The following is a 19,142-nucleotide window of genomic DNA, read 5'->3' as shown; positions in this document are numbered from 1 at the left end:
TTCTCCTTCTGCCTCATCACCAAACTGGTTATTAAAAATCTTCATCCTCCTTGTAAGCAAGCCAAAGTGTTTGAATTGGAGGCTGGCGGGAGAATATTGGAAAAGGAAAGTGAGAGAATCAGAATGGCAAGAGGACGTTATGACAACAGCTGCAGAACTTCAGCTTGGTTAGAAGCATATTAGAAGCTGATGCCCAAATCAATCTGTTTGTCTTTAAGGTGCCATAGGACTCCTCGTTGTTTCTGCAGACTAACACAGCTCCCCCTCTGAGAATTGATTAGAAGGGAGAGAGAGAAGCCCAGAGAGCAGTGAACTTAAAGCAATTGTGATCAAAGGTAACCAAGAAGTGAACCAAGTTTTAGCATTCGGGGTGAAAAGGAAAAAGGGAACTAGCTCATTTCTCACAGATACAGTTTGAGTTACTAAATAATAAAGATCCCAATTCTGCTTTCGCTGAAGTGCACACGTGTCCTCTTCACCCTCCAAGAATATTCCATGGTGCCTGAGGACGGAACTGGCTCTTCACTCTGTTAATTGGATCTTTAGTTTTGTCTAAGTGCAGCTTTAATGCAGCAGTGTGGTCATTCTAGATCTGGGGTGGAGAACCCTTTTTTTGATCGGGGGCCACTGACCCACAGGAAAATCAGTTGGGGGGGCTGCACACAAGTGAGAAGCAAAAAGAAAAACAAACGAACATAACCCTCACTGACATGGTCTCACACACCAGAGCCTATGGGGGCCCAGGCTAGCAGATTTTGTGTGCTCCTGCCCTGCAATGGGGCGGCAGTGGGGCTAGCGTGCCAGCACGGGGTCCCCAATCCTGGGAGAGAGCCCTGAGCCTCGGGGACTGGATCCAGACTTCCCACCCCTGCTCTAGATAAACAACCTCCACATGGGAGTAGCTAACAGTGCTGGGAGCCTGTTTACACTGGTGCTTTACAGCACTGTAACTTCTTGTCCTCAGGGCAGTGTTTTTTCACACCCCTGAGGGAAAAAATTACAGCGCAGTAAAGTGGCAGTGAAGACAAGCCTTTTGCAATGTTCTTGTAGCTGTGTTGGTCTCTGGATACGAGAGATAAGCCAGGCGAGGTAGAAGATATTTTCTCTCTTCTGTGATTTTGTTCCATGAGAATACCATACAAGTACACGCATCTCTATTTAATGACTCTGATGTCTGCTGGCTTTATTTTGGTCCATCAACCAACAAACTGATTTCTGCAAGGCCCGGAATACCCCTCCGAAGCTGCTGAGAGCTCACCACCTTCTCAAACCCCGAGCGATTCTGAATACTTTCACTCGGGTTTGGGTACAAGGCAGATCCAAACTGCCAATGTTTTCAGAAGAAGGTGAAATTATTAAAACGATAGTTTTTAAGCCATTTAAACTAACCATCGTTAATTTATGCAACGTAAGAAAAATTGTAGTAGAACCACAAATGGGTGTTTTAAATGGATTCATCAGTTAACTGTTAAACCCAAGGCTGATCTGATCAAAACCAGAACATCCAATTCTCTGCTCCTGGCTTGCTTTGGACACAAACAGCTTGGATTTTTCTTGTGAGCTGGAAGTGGTTATGCTTGTCTGTTTGAAAAGTGAACTTCTTTCCCATTCGGAGCCAAAAGCTAGTTGACTCCAAATGGATTTAGGCGCTAGATATGTGGGTTTTTTTTGTTGTTTTTAAATTTTCTTCAGTACCTTTTACCAGGGTGCAACAGTGCCTATATCTTTCTGTTGGACTAACACCATTTGCCTTTTTGAATAGTACAAACTGGGGGTTCTGAGCCAAAAGATAGCTGGATCCAGGTGTCAGGCTGGGTTTTTGTGGGGCTGTTAGCCAGAATGGGGAGGGAGGGCTGTCTCTTCATAGATTCATCTTTCAGGTGGACTCATACTATCTGTGCGTGGCTAGTTTCACTGGGTACAAGTCTGGGGTTCCATGGAGGGGAAAAAAAACCTTCCCCCAAAACTGGCTGGATCTAGGTGACTGATTTGAGTTTTGTGGCAATTTAGTGCTAGGATATGCCAGCTGTGGATTTTTGTGGTGTAATTGCTGTAGCTACATTAGAAAATATTATTTTGGGGTTCAGCGCCAAAAACTGGTTAGACTGAGCTTTTATGTATACCCTGAAACTCACTTGGCTTCTATATACTTTAGAGATGACATCATCTTTCCCTGGCCAGTCTTGAAATCCAGAACTGATGCCATTTTAGAATCGGAGTGTTGAGTTTCCTTCCATTTCTTTATAGAGCTGCTTTTAACACTGTGCTGAAATTTAACAGACAGCCCTTTAGCCACTCCCCTCTCTCTGTCCAATTATTTTACATTCTGCCCTCCCTAGAGTTATTCATCTGTAGCTTCTTTTAGTGAGAACACACAATGGTGAGGCAAATCAAACACTGCTCAGATGGCAAACACATAAGATCGTGGTAACTGCCAGACAAGTTCAGTAAGAAAACAACATGCATGCCTGAGACACTAGAGAAGTACTGAAAACGTGTCTGGGTGCCCTGCTTTTTCAAGCGAACTGGGCAGCGTCACATTATAAAACACGCTTCCGTCTGAAGGTTTAGTAGCTACCGTTGTTCCAATCCACACTTCATCAGAATATATTTTTCTATTTCCTTGGGTTTGTTTTGTGTATTTGATTGCACGGTGTGTGCAGTCATTTTCACCCATTCCCTATTAAAAGCCAAGTATGGGACACTGACAGCCCACTCTGTTAGCTTCATTTAAACTATAATTCACAGACTGTTTTTCTCCTCCCTCTCTTTTTCTGCTTTAAATGTTGGGGTTTCTGTACCCCTCAGTGCCTCTTGCTCCACTCATCTGAAGTGGGTTGTGCCCATGATACTATATATTTGTGTTAGTCTCTAAGAAGTGACCGTGCCAGTGGTTGGTTTTTAAGGTTTTTTGGTTAAGTTACAGACTAACAGAGTACCCCTCTGAGATTTCCCTATTAATTAGCAAAGGGGGGGGGGGGGACTCATTAACCAAAAAGCCCCTGAGCCGGGGGGAAAATCCCTCTAGCAACTCTTTTCTTGAAGACTTTTTAAAAGACGGCAGCCCCGGAGCTGCTAGTCCAGGGTGGGCTAGCAGGAACCGTGCTCGGGCTTTTTAACGAGTCCGTTCAAACGGTGCAAGTTGACTGTGCTCCTTTAAGGAGTTGGCCACCCTTCTGCAGCCACGGATGCTCTCCACCGCCAATCCCCGCGGCCGCCTCTATGGAGCGGGGCAGCTGAGCAGGGCGGGTCGGTGCCATCCCCGTTCGGAAAGGTGGGGCTGCCAATACCTGGCGAGGCTCGCCGCAGGGGCGCGCCGCGGCGCACTAGGACCCAGGCGCGGCGGGGCCGTGGCTTTTCGGCTCTTCCCCTTTCAGCCCGCAGGAGCTGGTGCCCGAGGACTTTCCGCTCGGGCGCCGCGGCTCCTTGCTCCGCAAGCCAGACGGCGTCGGGATGGTGGAGATGGGGTGAGAGCCGAGCCGAGCCAGCAGCCATGGCAGCCGCCCGGCGGGTTTTCCACCTCCAGCCATGCGGTGAGCAGGGCGCGCTGGCGCAGGCAGGGTCCCGCGGTGGCCAGCGCAGCGCGCAGCAAGGCGCGGGGCTTTGTCCGCAGGGCAGCGGCGTGCGGGGAGCGCCTGGCCGGGCTTCGCCTCTCCTGCCAGGCGTCGGGCTGCGAGGGCAGGCGGGGTGTTTCGTTTCCATCCGCAGCTTGCAACTTCCCCCTCCTCCCCTTGGCACCCAAATGTGCTAAGTTTTGACCGAGTTGCATCATTGTGCGCGCAGCCCGAGGGGCTGGTGCAAGGGAGAGGAAGGTCCTGGCTGCAAAACGGAGCTCGTGTGACAGCGGGGGAGGCTGTTTAAACACAACCGGGGCAGCTAGCGCGTGGAAATAAACAACCGCTTCCTTCGGGAGACCGCGGGCTACACGAGCAGCTCAAACGTGGATGGGGCGTGCAGACGGGGAGGTGTAGCACGGGGTGGGTGTGTTGGTTTTTTCCCCCCAAAGTAAAATGTAAGCGTGTTGTGAGAAGGGGAACATTTCCTGTCTGCTGCTGGAGGTAGCGTGTATGACCGCGTACTCCGAATCAAAGTGGTGAACTATCTGCATCGATGTAACTTGATTGCAAAGAGTCAGAGGGTAGGGGTGCATTGGCAAACCTCAGTCAGGTCTGCTGAAGTTTGAGTTTTGAACAGGCCCTTTGGACACATCATTGTAAAGGCACTTTTGAAGCAAGATTCTTGCTGAGTTTGAACTCTTTGCAGCCAAAGGGATGACAAATTTAATGTTGTGCAATTGTTCCCCCCCCCCCTTTTTTTTGTAAAAATAGATACCAGCACTTCCTTGAAAAGCACTCTGGTTGCTCTAATGGAGCTTTTCATCACAAATTAAATAGGATTGGACTTGCAGCTCTTCCTCTATGAAGGAAGTTCCTTCTAGTTTGGTTCACAAGTAGCAATAATGCTCTCCTAACTCAGGCTCAAATTTCCTGGAGGTTTTTTTTTGTTTTGTTTTGCTGGAGTTTGTGGGTTTTTCTCCCCCACTTCATTGGTGGTCTTTTTAAAAAATCCGCTTAACTTGCTAGGCACATGAGTTTTTTCAAAGAAATATGCTTTCTCTCCCAGCCATCTCTTTCTCTACTTGTTAGCTCTGCTAAAAATCTTGTAGTTGTAGTAATAGTTGGGGGAGGGAGGCAGGCGAAGTTAAATGGGCGTTTTGTTGGAGCTTTGCTCCTAGGCAGCTAGCTGAGGTTGTTTGCATGCACGCTTCTGGCACCAATCTCCATCTGATGGCATTTGGATTTTTTCCAAGTTGTCATCCTCATCCTTGTAGATGACAGGAAAAGCTGCAGTGCCTGTTTGTAAAGAAGGTTTCTATCTGCAATCTGAAATGTGTTTTAGCAAAGCGCTGAACACGGTGTTACTCTTACACACAGGGTGTGTATGTTATGAGAATAAATTACTTTAACTGCACTTAGGGATATTCTGTAGAGCATGTGTGTGTTTTGCGTTTGTCCCTCTCGCCTGGATTGCTGTTGGAATCTGTCATGCACACAGATCTCAGACCTTTTAAGTAATGGGACATCTAACGCCGCCTTGAGAAGCGTGTGTGTGTGTGTGTGTGTGTGTGTATACACAATTTTTTTTTTCTTTAGACTATGGTCGCGAACCAGGATTGGATCATGGAATGTCAGGCACTGGGTCTGGTTGCTGCAGGGCCGGATCAGGTGACCAGTAGGGGCGCTAAGCGGCCAGCAACAGGCCCGGCTCCTAAGTGGGGTAGAGCGCTCACAGGGCTGCATGCACTGCCCCTGACCCGAGCACTAGCTCCGCACTCCCATTGGCTGGGAACCTGCTGCCAGCTGTGTCTGGGGCGCAGCCTGGTCTGCAGGGCCAAGAGAGGCAGGAAACTGCCTTAGCCCCTCTGCTGTGCTGCTGCCTGGGAGCCGCTGGAGGTAAGCGCCTTCTGCCTCAGCCCTGATCCTCCGCAAAAGCCAGAGCCTCCTTCTACCCTCCTAAGCTCTCCTCTTCAGCCCCACTCTGGAGCCCACGCTATAGTCAAATTACATGGGGTTGTGGGCATCAACAATTTTCCTCAATTGGGTCATGAGGGAAAAATGTTGAAACTCCCGCTCTACTGCTATAACCGCTGCTGTTACCACCAGCCGCGATGGGCTCTGTTAACTTTTAGTGGAGACAAGGCCCTAGCAATCGCTCCACTAATTCATGCCAGCCAGAGCTATATTATGTCAAATCTCTGAGCAGCTTTTGCCAAGCTGCCATTTTGTAACAGTTACCGGGAACAGAAATCCTTCCTTCCAAAGGTAGACCGGTTTGCTGTCCAGAAGTGGTTAGTTGGTCCGTGACAGCTTGAACATCTGATGATATGTGACTGAACGCAGGGAGAAACACCAGCTTTACACCAGAACTCTGCTTCTGGCTTTCCAGATACATGCAGAACTTTTTGTAGTGCTGAGGGGTCAGGAGATGTTGGCCTTTAAAGGGATAGACATGTATGACAGTGTCAAGGGAAGTGATTATTCCCCTCTATTCGGCACCGGTGAGACCGCATCTGGAATACTGCACCCAGTTTTAGGTCCCGTTTTAGAGGAAGGATGTGGTCACAATTAGAGAGGGTCCAGCGGAGGGCAACAAAAATGATTAGGGGGCTGGAGCACATGATTTATGAGGAGAGATTGAGAGATTTGGGCTTATTTAGTCTGCAGAGGAGAAGAGTGAGGGGGGATTTGACAGCAGCCTTCAGCTACCTGAAAGGGGTTCCAAAGAGGATGGAGAGAGGCTGTTCTCAGAACAAGGAGCAATGGTCTCAAGCTGTAGTGGGGGAGGTCTAAGTTAGATATTAGGAAAAACTATTTCACTAGGAGGGTGGGGAAGCACTGGGTTGGGTTACGTAGGGAGGGGGCGGAATCTCCTTTCCTAGAGGTTTTTAAGTCCTGGCTTGAAAAAGCAGTTGGCTGAGTTGATTTACTTGGGATTGGTTCTGCTTTTACCAGGGCTTGGACTAACTTACCTCCTGAGGTCTCTTCCATCCCTAACTGTCTATGATTCTATGAAGCCTTGGCTTATAGCAAAATTATAGTAGAGAACCGAGGCTTTCATAAGTTATTAAACCAAGTTTTTTACACTGAACAAGGCTCACAACTACTAAGGCAACCTGGCTTTACAAACAGAGGGACACAAAGGAAGTACTAGATAACTTGTCTAAAATCACTTCTAAATTGTAGTGATATAAACCAAACTCACGATGCTTTTTCGGAAGACTAGCTCCTAAGTTATGTGTTTAGCCTAGAGTCACGTCAATTACTGTATCAGACGCTAGCATGTAGTTGTGCGATTTTTTTTTTATATAATAGTCCCCCCACACCCTCATTACTCACAGTACATATGCTTCTAAGTGAATTATGAGATTGTCTCTCCCCCCCCCCCCTTCCCCTGTTTACATAGCACGTATAATTGTATATGGGACAAAAGTGTTATGCTACATTTCATAAATTGAAATGTTCAGATAAGATGCATCTGACATTAACTTCCAGGGCTTTGGAAGATATTTGTGAAATCTGGCGAATTCCAGTAGTGTGCTCTGGGGTTACTCTCTGAACATGTTAAATGACACTCTGCTTACTAAGAGTCCCATGGATACAACACAAGTTTCTGTGGATTCCTGCTTCTTCTAGACTGTTTCACAGGGCATAACATTTGACTATTTTAAATGACATCACACAAAAGGAAGTTATCTGCTGTCTAATTTTATTTATATATAATATATTTATAAAACTACCATTAATTACACTATGAAGTGAGTTAGTACATGCATACTGTATATCTGTAGTAATAGTCGCATTGAAATAATGTAGTAAATTCACCCCACAGTGCCTCAGTTTCCATCTGTGAAAAGAGGATTTGATATTTGCCCTTCTTAAAAAAGGTTTTTGAGATCTGAGGATGAGAAGTGCTAGATGGTAGTATTGTTGTTTTGTCTAGTATACTAATTAGGGATGTAATAGTGCAGCTGATTAATCGATAAGCAAAAGCTCATCGGTTAATGCTATAGAGTACATGCATTTCCTCTCCCCTCCCCCGCTAGTAAAATTTTTACCAGGCTGTCCAGCTGTGCGTCTGTCCTGGCTCACGCTGGGTCTGGGACCTGCAATTAAAGTGTACTAGGAGCAGGGTGGATAGGCGGCCTGGCTCAGTTCTGGTTCACATCAAGTCCGGGAGCTCAGACCCCGCCATAGACCGGGGCTGGTGCCGCCCCGCACTGCTGCTTCCTTATCAGAGACAGCCGCACAGGGCAATAGGCAGCTGGTCGCAAGGGGAGCTAGTTTTTAAACAGGCTCCCCTCATGGACCAGCTCCCACCTGGCACACCGCATTGCTGCCTCTGATACAGAGGCAGCAGCGTGGAGTGGCAGGGGGCTCCTCAGGAGTGAGGCCAGAGTGCACTGGCGGCCAGCCCCTCCCTCGGGGACTGTAGAGTAATTGACTAACCGATAAGAATTCATGAGGCTACTCGACTATTCAGTTAACCGATATTTAACATCCCTAATACTAATACTAATTTGCATTTAGGTTTGCAGAAATTTACATTTGTTGTTCGCCATGGTGCGAAGACGGGATACTGGGCTAGATTGGTCTGACCCAGGGTAGCCATTTGTGTGTTCCTTTGTACTATAGGGATGTGAATGGGTAACTGCTTAACAGGTTACTTGGTATGCATAACCTTTAATGGGTGATGCTTACTGGGTAACTGTTAACCCTAACCAGGGAGCAGCTCCCTGCCTGCAGTCTCTTTCCAGGCCCCCTCCCTGTGGTCCTCCCCACCCCATTTAATCAGTTAACTGGTTAAATGTTAAGTTTAACCAACTAACTAATTAAACAGGATTTTACCTCTCTAGTGTATTACCTGTGTATGAAAAGCAGATGCTTTACAGCTTTGTGCTGAGAGCTTCTGCAGCGGGTGGTGAAGATCTAGCAGAGGGCAGATTTTCAACCTCTAGAAGAATTGTTGTCTGTAGGAATTGTTAAAGTACTCCTGTCCTCTGAACAAGGACGCCATGGCACTTTGTGATTCTGTATCTCAATCCACAGCTAGAACAATGTCTTTTTCTAGCTTCCAGCCCTGTAACCTCGCCCTGGGTTCTGGGAGCCAAGCAGTAGGCATTTTCCTCCTTTCTCATCATTATCTGTAACTGGAGGTTCTGCAAGCTCTGCTCTGCTGATAAACGCTAGTGCAACCCCATTGTCATCAAATTAAGCCGAGTGCCACCTGTGCAAACCTATTACCTTCAGCTGGGTTTGTGTTTGTGCAGGCGTAACTAATATAAAGTAAGTAAACATTTTTGTGGACAGGGCACAAAAGGGATTGGAATCCAGTTCCCTCTCATAGCAAGTCTGGCTCTTCAGGGCTAATGGGCTTAAAAAAAAAAAGCAAAACCATTGAAAGCTGACCTGAGCCATTAAAGGACATGGGAGAACTTTGCTTACATGTGGACAGATTACAAAAATAAACGGTCAAGCAGGCATCCCGCTCTAAGGTACTTTACATTGTTTTACAGTAAATAACTTGTCTATTGTGGTCTAGAAGTGATCTGGTGTGGTGTCTTAGGGTGGCAGAGAGTGACTTGGGGTAAATTAGAGAGTACCGGGCCTGCTGTGTCAAAGCACAGGAATGGATCCGAATTACAGATGGTTACAGAAGACACCAACGGCAGCAAGGTGAATAATTAGTAAAATGTTTAAGGCCAGGTTTACACTGGCATGTTGCAGCACTGTAACTTTCTGGCTCAAGGGTATGAAAAAACACACCCACTCCCCCAGACCGCAGCAAGTTACCACGCTGTAAATTGCCAGCATGAACAGGCTTCTCCCAGTGCTGATAGCTACTGCCCTCACAAAGGTGGTTTACGCACAGGTGGCCACACCTTCAGTTTAAAGCACCATCGTGGCAGCATTGCTGCATCTGTGCTTTAAACTTTTAAACCTAGACAAAGCCACAGAGTGGAGTCGGTGTCCTCAGAATTCCAACTTTGCCTTCCAATATTATCTGATTTTTATTGAAATAACTCTCCTCCCTCCCCCCCTTGCTCCAGCTGGCTTTAAAGAAGCCAGGTGGTGTATCCTGCAGATTTTCACACATCCTATATCATCCTAGTGTCCAATCTTGCAGAGAAACTTGGAGTGGGGTGGGGAAGAGATCAGGAAATCTATTTAATGTCTGTGTCTCTTGAGCAGGGAGATTCTGGCTGTATTTGACAATGGTGCTTTAGGGCCATCTACTCGATCACCAGTTCTTTTGTCTGCAATTCAAGAAGGATGTTGATAAACCAAGGACCATTAGGAGAAGAGCCCTGAGCACGATTAACAGATTAGAAAAACTGCCTTGCAAGGCTTATCTTATCAAAGAGAAGGTTCAGGGTGAGAGGAAGAAGATTAGCTCTGGGTCTGTTTAAAGCAGGGGTATAAAAAGAGGCAGTAAAAGACTGAGAAGAGTGTCTGGGCATTATAAGAAAGTGCCCTTTCCCTTGCCCCTGAGGTCAGGGAGGAAAAGGGACCAGGAAGTCTCTGGACCAGACCACGGAGCAGTGAGGAACTGGGGGTGATACTGGTCATCTTGTTCCCACAGAAGAAGTGTCTTGCTCACAGGACTCTGTAGTTAGGACTGGTGTTCGTTTCCCTCACCTCCGCAGCAGGGCCAACCCATCCTTTGTTTGGTGTCTTTTGGAAGGTCTGTCTGGTGAGAGCTTCTGTCCTCTCTTCAGCCTGGGTGGTGAGATGGGACAGAGGCAGGAAGGCTGTTTTGCATGACTCCCGTCTCACCCTTTTATATTCTTCCTTTACCCTGTTCGCCCTGAGTCATGCTTGGGCTGCTTTTTTGAACCCGCGTTTACTGAGGAATAATGAAAACAATAACATTTACAGTATACATGTACATGGACTTATGACTCCATTTTGGATTGAGCGGGAGGCTGGTGGTGGCAGGGTATGGACTGCAGGGGCGTGGGAATGGGTACCGAAATAGGGAGGAGCAAGGATCTGGGTACATGAAGGTGTGGCGTGGGGACTTGCTGCTTGCCCCTTAATAAGGGGGCAGGACGCTGAGGGAGGAGGCACAGATGGCAGCTAACCTGTAGCTGTTGTAACAGCACACACGGTCTTGTCATTTCACCTTGTTTGGATTGTGAGCTGCAAACCGTGGGCCAAATGCTCCCTGCTGTGTGGGCGCCTCCCCTATGCCTCCTCCCCCCCCCCCCCCCCCCCGAAAGCGACTGTAGTTTGGCTGCTTGGACTTGTGCATGACTGGGGCAACAGCAATACTCCTGTTGATTCTCTTTTCCGTGCACTAGGGGTGTTCTATAGTGGGTCACTGAACAGTCGAGTAACCACGTGAAATCTTAGCAGTTACGTGACTGTTGTCCCCAGGGGCCTCCTGCTGCCTTGCGCTGCTGCTTCTGTATTAGAGGCAGCTGTGTGTGTGGGGGGGGGGGGAGGGGGGGCGGTGGATCCAGTGCTTGTGGGGAGCTTGCTTAAAGCCAGTTCCTCATGGGCACTGGCTCCCGCTCCCTTCCCTCCCTCTCTCCCCCCGCTGCCACTGTTACAGAGGCAGCAAGGGGGGTAGTGTGTGTAGTCGACAGAATTAACCGATAAGCCCAGGCTTATTGGCTAATTGTTTACTTGACCATACGCTAACATTTCTACTCTGCACTGGCCCCTTTTGGTCAGGTCCTTCTTGCCAGTGTGTAGAGGAGCAGCGATGTCCCCTGTTATGGTGGAGTCATGTTGTTGTAACAAAGCTGTACTCTCCAGTTTAAGGGTTGCATGTTTATAGAGCCCTGCGCAAATATAAAATCAGTATCTATATCCACATCCATATCTACAAAATGAGCTGCGGGTAGCCACATCCATGGATACCTGTGAATGTAAAGTGTATATTTGTGGATTTGCAAGGCTTTACATATTTATTCCTGGTCTTCCCCTTATGATCTCTGCTATCCCAGACGTTACACCGCGTCTGTCTTGGTCCCTACCTCTCCTTGAGGTTAATTGAGCCCGAGGGTTTAATATGCATGTATAACACAATAAACATGTGTACAGCCCATTCCGGTGGGAATAGATGGATTGTTTTTTTAGCAACTAATTTTTATATGCATAGTGCACAATGAACACGCTGCTTAAGATATTCCTGGAAACCACCATAGTGCTACTCACTCTTCTTGAATGCATTAACCTGGCTTATCAGCCTGATGCAGCTAGAAGCGAGGCTTTTCCTGTGCTGTCTCCTTGCATTTGTATGGTGTCTAAACATAGGCTAAAAAAGCAGCATTTCCAGATACGTGACTGTGTTGTATATCAGCATGCAGGGTGTTTTCTGTTCTCTGTGTTACAATTTTCTGGAGGGGAATAATATAACTGACAACTGCTAGATTGCACACCCTACCGATACAAACTAGGGACGTGACAGTGTAACCATGTACACGGTTAACTTAAAAGCCAGCTCCCTGCGTGTACCGGCTTCCTGGGGAGCTGCCTACTCCCTTTCCTCCACCACCTGCCACGCTGCTGTGAGGAAGAAGGGGGGAGCATGCAGGAGCCTACTGCGGCACCACGTGTAACTGTGTAGCCCCTGAAATTTTCAGCGTGGTTACATGTTTAACATCCCTAATACAAACCCTAAGCAATTATTCCAAACGCCGTCATTATTCCAGAACCCCTCTACTCTCTGCCCACCTTCCAAAGCCCACATCTTTGCCCTCCTGAGCAACCAGTCAGGAGTTCAGTCTTAACTCTGGCCCTATTTATTGGTTACATGCGTGCATTTCCACAAAGCAGCCTCCCTGGTGTGGTTTTTTGCAGGGGAGCTGGGAGCCGAAATTTTAGGGAGGGAGGCTGTGTGAATGAGCCCGGGTTGTGGGGAAACTCGGTGAGTCTGTGACACAGCCACTGTTGGTTCCAGCTGACAGAGGGTTTTCTACTGTGCGCTGGCAACTCCTGCCAGCTTTCTTCCAGCCAGGAGATGACATGTGTGTCTCTGTCAACTGTAAGCGAAGCCTTGTAAGCTACATCTGTGTGTGGTGTAAACAGAGGGATGGGAAGACATTGGCAACTCGACTACAAGGGACTGGCCTGTCTGAGTGCAAAGACAATGAACTTTGGGGTATAAGAAGAAGGCCAAAGGGCACCTCGTTTATTCTTCAGAGAGGAAGCAAAAGGGACGGTTCTTAGCTGGTGAAAGGCTGGCTCGTGGCCAAGAGGGCTAGTGACACTGCGCAGATCCTTCAGGTGAGAAATTGCTTCGGACAGGGGTTTTGCCTGCTCAAAGTTGAGTTTAGACAAGGCAAAGCTTGTTGCACTTGAGTTTTGTTTGTAGCCAGTTCTTCTTATCCTTGCTCACTTTCCCGTCAATCGTTATCTTTGTCAATGAACTTAGATTTGTTTGCACTATCAACAGCTTACAGTGCTGTGGCAAAGTCCTGGAGCTGATACTCAGCTGAATCAAACACGCCAGCGTGTGTACTGTGTCTTTGGAGACAGCTAACTTGGTAATTACTGGGAGAGTCTGGTGCCAGGGCTGGATGCTACACGGGGGAGATTTCTGAAGGGGTTTTAGGACGGGGGTGCGCCAGGTGTTAATTTGCAAGGCAAAGGAGCTAGCAGAGCCCTGAGGAAATTGTTTGGGTAGCTAACAGACGGGGTGTGTCAGAGCTTAGCACCAGCAAGTCACTCTCTCTGAGGTGGGGGTGGGAGATGTAACACGGTGACTCTGTCCCAGACACCCCAAGATGGTGTCACGTCCGATCCAAGGCATGGGCATGCGAAGGGTCCCCCCAACCCTCTCCTGCATGCTGCTGCTTATGTTGCCCCTAAGTGCCCTTGGTGCACTGTCATGGTCGTTTCTGCCCCAAGCACTAGCTCTTGGATGGCTCTGACAGAGCTGGTGTTCCGATGCAATGGAGAAATAAGAATGTAAGAACGGCCATACTGGGTCAGACCAAAGATCCATCCAGCCCAGGGTCCTGTCTGCCGATAGTGGACAATGCCAGGTGCCCCAGAGGGAGGGAACACAACAGGGAATCGAGTGATCTATCTCCTGTCATCCATTTCTAGCCCTTGACAGAGGTTAGGGACACTATTCCTACTCATCCTGGCTAAGTATTCATAGACCTAGCCTTCATAAATTTATCTAGTTCTTTTTTTAACCCTGTTAGAGTCCTGGTCTTCACAACATCTTATGGCAAGGAGTTCCACAGGTAGACTGTGCACTGCCTGAAGGAAAAACTTCCTTTTGTTTGTTTTAAATCTGCTGCATATTAATTTCATTTGGTGACCCCTTGCTCTGACAGTTGCAGTGGGGGTTGGGGGTCACTGCCTTTGTGCAGCTATAATGAACTTCCCCACTCAACCCAGGCCTCCTGCAAAGCCATAGCTCATCTTCTCCGACATTCAAACCTCGTCGGCTCCCTAAGTGCGTCCCTGCTACACCATTTATTCCTTTTTCTCTCAGGCTGCCCCCAGGTTGTCTTCAGAGTCCCCTATCATATAGCTACTTAGTCTGGCTCAGTAGAATGCAGCAGGTGAGTCTGGATTTGAGCTGGTCAGAAAACATTGAAGAAAACAAAATCTCAACCCCTTCCCCCTCCCCGCAAATGGGGATAGGAGGGGCAAAAACGGTAGACTATCTGTTTTGTTTGTTGCTGAAATACCAGGCTGGCAGTGTTGGAAATGAGAAATATCTGACAGACCTGTGCAGTTCTGCTGGCTAGTCTTGGTCAATCTCAATGTGTTTGGTAAAACTGAAGTGAGTATTTTAGAATACACTTTAGAACCTGAAAACGGTCTTTTGTCCCAGATGTTACCAAAGACCTTTTGTGTGGCAACCTGTGGCTATTTGAAGTGGAGGAACCCTAATAAATGTGAGAGGCAAAACTGCAAAGAAGGGAGCTGCCTATGAGAGATTGTTGAGCTAAAACCTGTAAACTTCTGTGCTATGGGAAATTCAGCTAGCAAATCTGGAGAATAAATTCAACCATTAATGTGTGAGACAGAGGGTTTTTTATTCCATTTGAAGTGCAAATCTCAATGGACCATTAATAATAGCGCTGCTACCATAATTAAATCTTGAATTGTTGCTTTTATTTCCTACTAACTTTTAAAAACATAAGTTTATCAAGGATTGTTGGATAGACCACAGGTCTCTGCTTCTAATTTGAGCACACCTTACTTAGTGATGATACAATATGCTTAGGGTTGAACTAGACCACTCCAAAGAGCAGGCCTTATACACAGAAATGGACGTTTTGGAATCTTGAAGGGGGGGAAAACAAGGTGACTTAACATATTTGCATTTGTTCATTTGCCTGTGGTATAGCGCGCAGGAGGGACTTGCGTGCAGAGTGTGTGGCTTTCACCTGGAGTTTGGTTTCAGAGGTGCGGCTGAGTCTAGAATTATAAACAGTGAGCAAAAGCGAGCCTGAACAGAGAAAATGTGCCTTCTCCTCTTGCCTCTCTACAGTAGATCCCTAGATCTAGTGGTAGAGTAACATCTCCAGCAACCTCAGACTTCTGTTGAGACCCTCATTGGATACTTTAGTTGTAGGTATGTGGCCTCATTGCCTTACTATCTGAGCACCCCAAATGAATTCAGCACATGCTAGAAATCAATCTAAGGCTTTTAGCGATATGGCCATGTTGCTTCAAGTTGGGCAGGGGAGCTGCTGTTTGTTGGCATTTCTACCGACAGAATACTTCAACCTGTGTGAGCTTTGTTGGTAGGAGAGCACTTCTGCAGACCAAGTGCTGTTTAAACTAGCACTTGCCATGACAAAGCTTTTATCATTGTGGTTGGGAAGGGGTTAGCACCTCTGAACAAGTCTTGTTGCTCAATTCCCAGTGTAGACATAGCTTAAGTGAAACACTTTTTTCAATATTTTTTGCAAACCTAGTTATTGACCATATGAACTGAATTTGTAGTCATAGAGCATTTCTTAATGGGCATCACAAACCCTCTTTACTGTACTCATTTCTCTCTCTTTTAACCCCCGGTGTACTATCCGTAGCCTTTCTGAATCCAGGAGTGTTTGATTTGTTTCTGAATTTGTGCATGCACATAACTCTGCATAAATTTACGAATTTACTATAATACAGTAGGTTGCAAAACATCAGGCAATGAACACATTGTTGAACTTCAATGCCTGTGTCTTTAAGAGATCTCTGCTAGATGTACCTTTGGCAGCATTTTTTTCCTCCTCTTCCTACCTCTTTTTATTGTTGATGTTGTACTTCTGTCTGTAAGGTACAATATCTCTTTACTTCATTTGGTGCCTGAATGCTACAAGGTTTGTTAAGGAGGACCACTAGCTCTCTCGATATGGTATCCAGCAAAAAGCTTTCGCTCGGAAGTGCAGGGTCACTTTAATTGAATTGTTCTATTTTTCCTCCTTTGTACCAGAGGCAAATAGCGCTGACAGACAGTAAACCTCCGTGGCTGCAGGAGAGAGAGTCCAAGTTTAGGGAAGCTGAGCCTGCCATGGAATGTAGATTGCTTTAGATTAATTAGCTTATTGCGTCTCCAGCATCTTCATTCCCTAGCTGTTTTACTTCTGCAAACCATGGTCTCTCTGAAAGCCGATTTGGAGTATATACCTCTGGAATCTAATGGGTCGTGTGTTCACTCCACCCATTTGCCACTCTCCAATTGGAAGTGAGGGAGAAAGATGCCCTGGACTGATTAATATTGGAGCCACTGAAGAATCGCAAGCCATTGCCTTTCTTGCCACATGAATGTAAGTGGCACTAGGAAACAAGGGTTCAGGCTCGTTGGAAGCTTCAGGGAAAGCCACAGACAAGATCTATTAAAGCTGTTTGCAATTTAGCAGCATCTTTTCATAAAGTGGTGGTACAGGTAAGTTAGTCTAAAAAAATCATAGCTGGCATAGAGGCACCGCTGTTGCTGGGTGATGGATTTAAACAGGAAATTTAGAAAATAAGTCATCGGTCAGCTCTTTAATTATTTAATCAAACAAAGTAAGATGATACTTGGGTTTTGCTGCTTGGTAATGAAATCTATTGCTTTTTCCTTATGTTCCGGATGCCTGTGGCTTTAGGGAGGCAGAATATCTTTTTGGATCTAATTAAACATGCGTTTAATGTATGTATTTAGAATTGGGTTAAAGGAATTGCATGGGGCAAATACTGGCAGAGAGAGAGAGTTTGTTTGTCTTCTAAGAAACTGTTAATGCCAAACCATTGTAATAGTCTTTCCTAAGCTTTATATACTGTGAAGTGTAAAAAGGAGATTTTATATAATGTATATATTAATATATCTATATCTGTCTAAGATGCTGGTAGACCATCCCTGCTATAGTGGCTATGTAACCATTCTTGAGGAATTTAAATAACTGATGTTGAAGAAAATACGGTACATGTATATCGTTAGTCTGACATTCTTTTATGTGAATAATCAGCCTGCATATCTTTCCCCTATATTTTTGTTGCTGCTTCCTGGAGGTCTATGGTATGTCAGGGTGTAGGAATTCTCCCTATGAGTAGTTTGGTTTTGTTTGTTAGCCTGTCTTGCTGGTTGCTGCTTATTTGTTTTCAGAATCCCATTTCTCCTGTTTTCATAGTTTTGTGAGTGTTCTGAGGCTAGCAAGTTTGCTTCCGTAGACTGCTTTAATTTTTATTGGCAAAGAAGAAATTCTGCCTTTCCAAACACCCTAGTAATTTTTTTTTTTTCCTGAAACAGGGCTGAAGGTACTTTAGTCAGGTAATTCTGTCGGCACTCAGCAATGCTGCTCTAGTTTTGAGCCTTTCATTGTTTCCATTCTAAAATTTGTTTTATATGGGTCTACAGACAAGTCTTTATGGGTTCAGTGTGAATTATAGTTGGCTGCAAGTTCAGACCAGATTTTTTTTTTCTTTTGGGCCTGCGGAATTTAAGTTTTAATAACATTTGTTCAGCCACAGTTGTAGATGGAAACTCCTTTTGGTTCTCTTCTCCCCCCCCCTTTTTTTTGTTAATTAACACCCTCTCTCCCCCCCAGTATCTTGGGTGACTGTAATTTTACAAACTGTTCTGTTAGTCTGAGATGAGAACTTTAAGGCCCATAATTTATTTTCAACTGAGGATTTATCTACACTACATAGGTTGTGTGGACACAACCGTGTCCCTAAAAGTTGGGCAGTGGAAACGCTGTTTGTCCGTCCTTTGGCTGACAAAATACTTCCTCCCTCTCCAAGTTGGGTTTGCATTGTGGACAGGCAAACACTCTTGCTGACAATATGCTGTTGATACTGCCACTTACTGGGGCAAAACTTTTGTCTTTTGTGGGGTGCGCGTGTGTGAGTTTTGTCGCTCAAGTGCCAGCGTGGACAGAGCGTCAGTCAGACAACCATTTTAGCTGTCGTGCACCACTGTTTTCACAATACTCATAAATACAATAGAAGTGTAATTCACAATGACTTCACTGACACTTTCACTGTTGGGACTTGTGCAGGATTGTTCGGTACCAGTAACCCCTGGCATTGGATCCTGCATAATAACAATAATGCATTTTATACACAGTGGTCTCCCAATGTGCAAAAAGGCCTTCCTGTAAAACGATGATGTGCCGTAACAAAATTGAACAGAATTCAGTCATAACTCAGATTTATGCTTGAAGAACCCCAAATCCTCAGTCAGTCTCTCCCCCAGCGCAGTTAAAGTATCATTGAGATTGATAGGCTTCTGTAAATACTGTCAGTGGTTGAAAGAGGAACTTCCACTTGCACTTGGGCTGCCGTGTCAGTTCAGAGCTGTTGAAAATGCCACTGGAGAAGGGAAGAGCATTAACTTGGAAGCTGCTTGGGTTTTGTCAGGTTGTTGTGTCTCTACTGACTGGGTTTTCCCCACCTTCTACATGTAGCATTATGTCTGGAATTCAGGGTGGGTTGATTAAATGAAGGCGATTTTTGCTTTAAATCAAGTAAGCAAAAAAAGCTAAGACTGGCTGCGTTTAGAGTTCCCTTAATTTTGGAGCAAGCCCCATTGAACTCACTGGCACTTGTTTCTTGAGAGAGCAAGTACAGAGGGGGCTTCCCTTAGGAAAGCTGAGTTATGCTGAAGTAAAATAGGGGCTAGACTGACGGCATCGCCCATTATGGTCTGTGGTCGTGATGTGCCAAAGTAAAGGGTACGTATTACGTAATATAAAGTTAGAAAATGACACTCAGTGGCAACTGGCAACTCTCGATTTCTCTTACTGCGGCTTTCTGTACCGTATACTTGGGTGATAGATTCTAAACCTAGTTAACTAATTCAACAAGCCATAAGGATTAGCTAAGCTAAACTTCCCCTTCCTCCCCCCCAGGAACATCCAACATAGCAAACAGCTTGGGAATTTACTGTCAAATCACACTTGCACTAAAAGGTGTAGAGAGCATCTTGAAGAATGATGCATTGCAAAGTGTTTTAAGTTACTAACGCGTTGATCCACTCAGCCATATCTACATTTAATCCACATCATTTTCTCCTAGTAAGCAGTTTTCCTTAGGATGTTTCATTCTTGCAACTAGGCCCTGCATCATCTTCGTGCACTGCTTAAGCTAGACACGTTTTACTTTTTGACCCAGGGAACGAATTTCTTCAAAATA

The 19,142-nt window shown here is 46.1% G+C and overlaps 1 protein-coding gene across 6 annotated transcripts in view; it reads left to right on the top strand.

Moving 5' to 3' along the window:
- SLC4A11 (solute carrier family 4 member 11) overlaps nt 1-19,142 on the top strand; it is a 250,855-nt gene that overhangs the window by 71,891 nt on the left and 159,822 nt on the right. Inside the window, exon 1 of one of the 6 annotated variants that reach the window (XM_014581611.2) lies at nt 2,997-3,533. The exons of 4 other annotated variants lie outside the window; for them this stretch is intronic. In XM_014581611.2, coding sequence (XP_014437097.2) covers nt 3,494-3,533 — 40 coding nt within the window. In that variant the 5' untranslated portion in view covers nt 2,997-3,493. Of the gene's footprint in view, nt 1-2,996; nt 3,534-15,598; nt 16,414-19,142 lie in introns of those variants that run through there. One more of the 6 variants, XM_075931013.1, reaches the window with a different exon arrangement.

The sequence above is a fragment of the Pelodiscus sinensis genome, chromosome 5 (genome assembly GCF_049634645.1).
Source record: "Pelodiscus sinensis isolate JC-2024 chromosome 5, ASM4963464v1, whole genome shotgun sequence".
Classification (NCBI taxonomy): domain Eukaryota; kingdom Metazoa; phylum Chordata; order Testudines; family Trionychidae; genus Pelodiscus; species Pelodiscus sinensis.
Note: the sequence above shows the minus strand (reverse complement) of the source record. Positions and strands in the feature narration are given on the sequence as shown.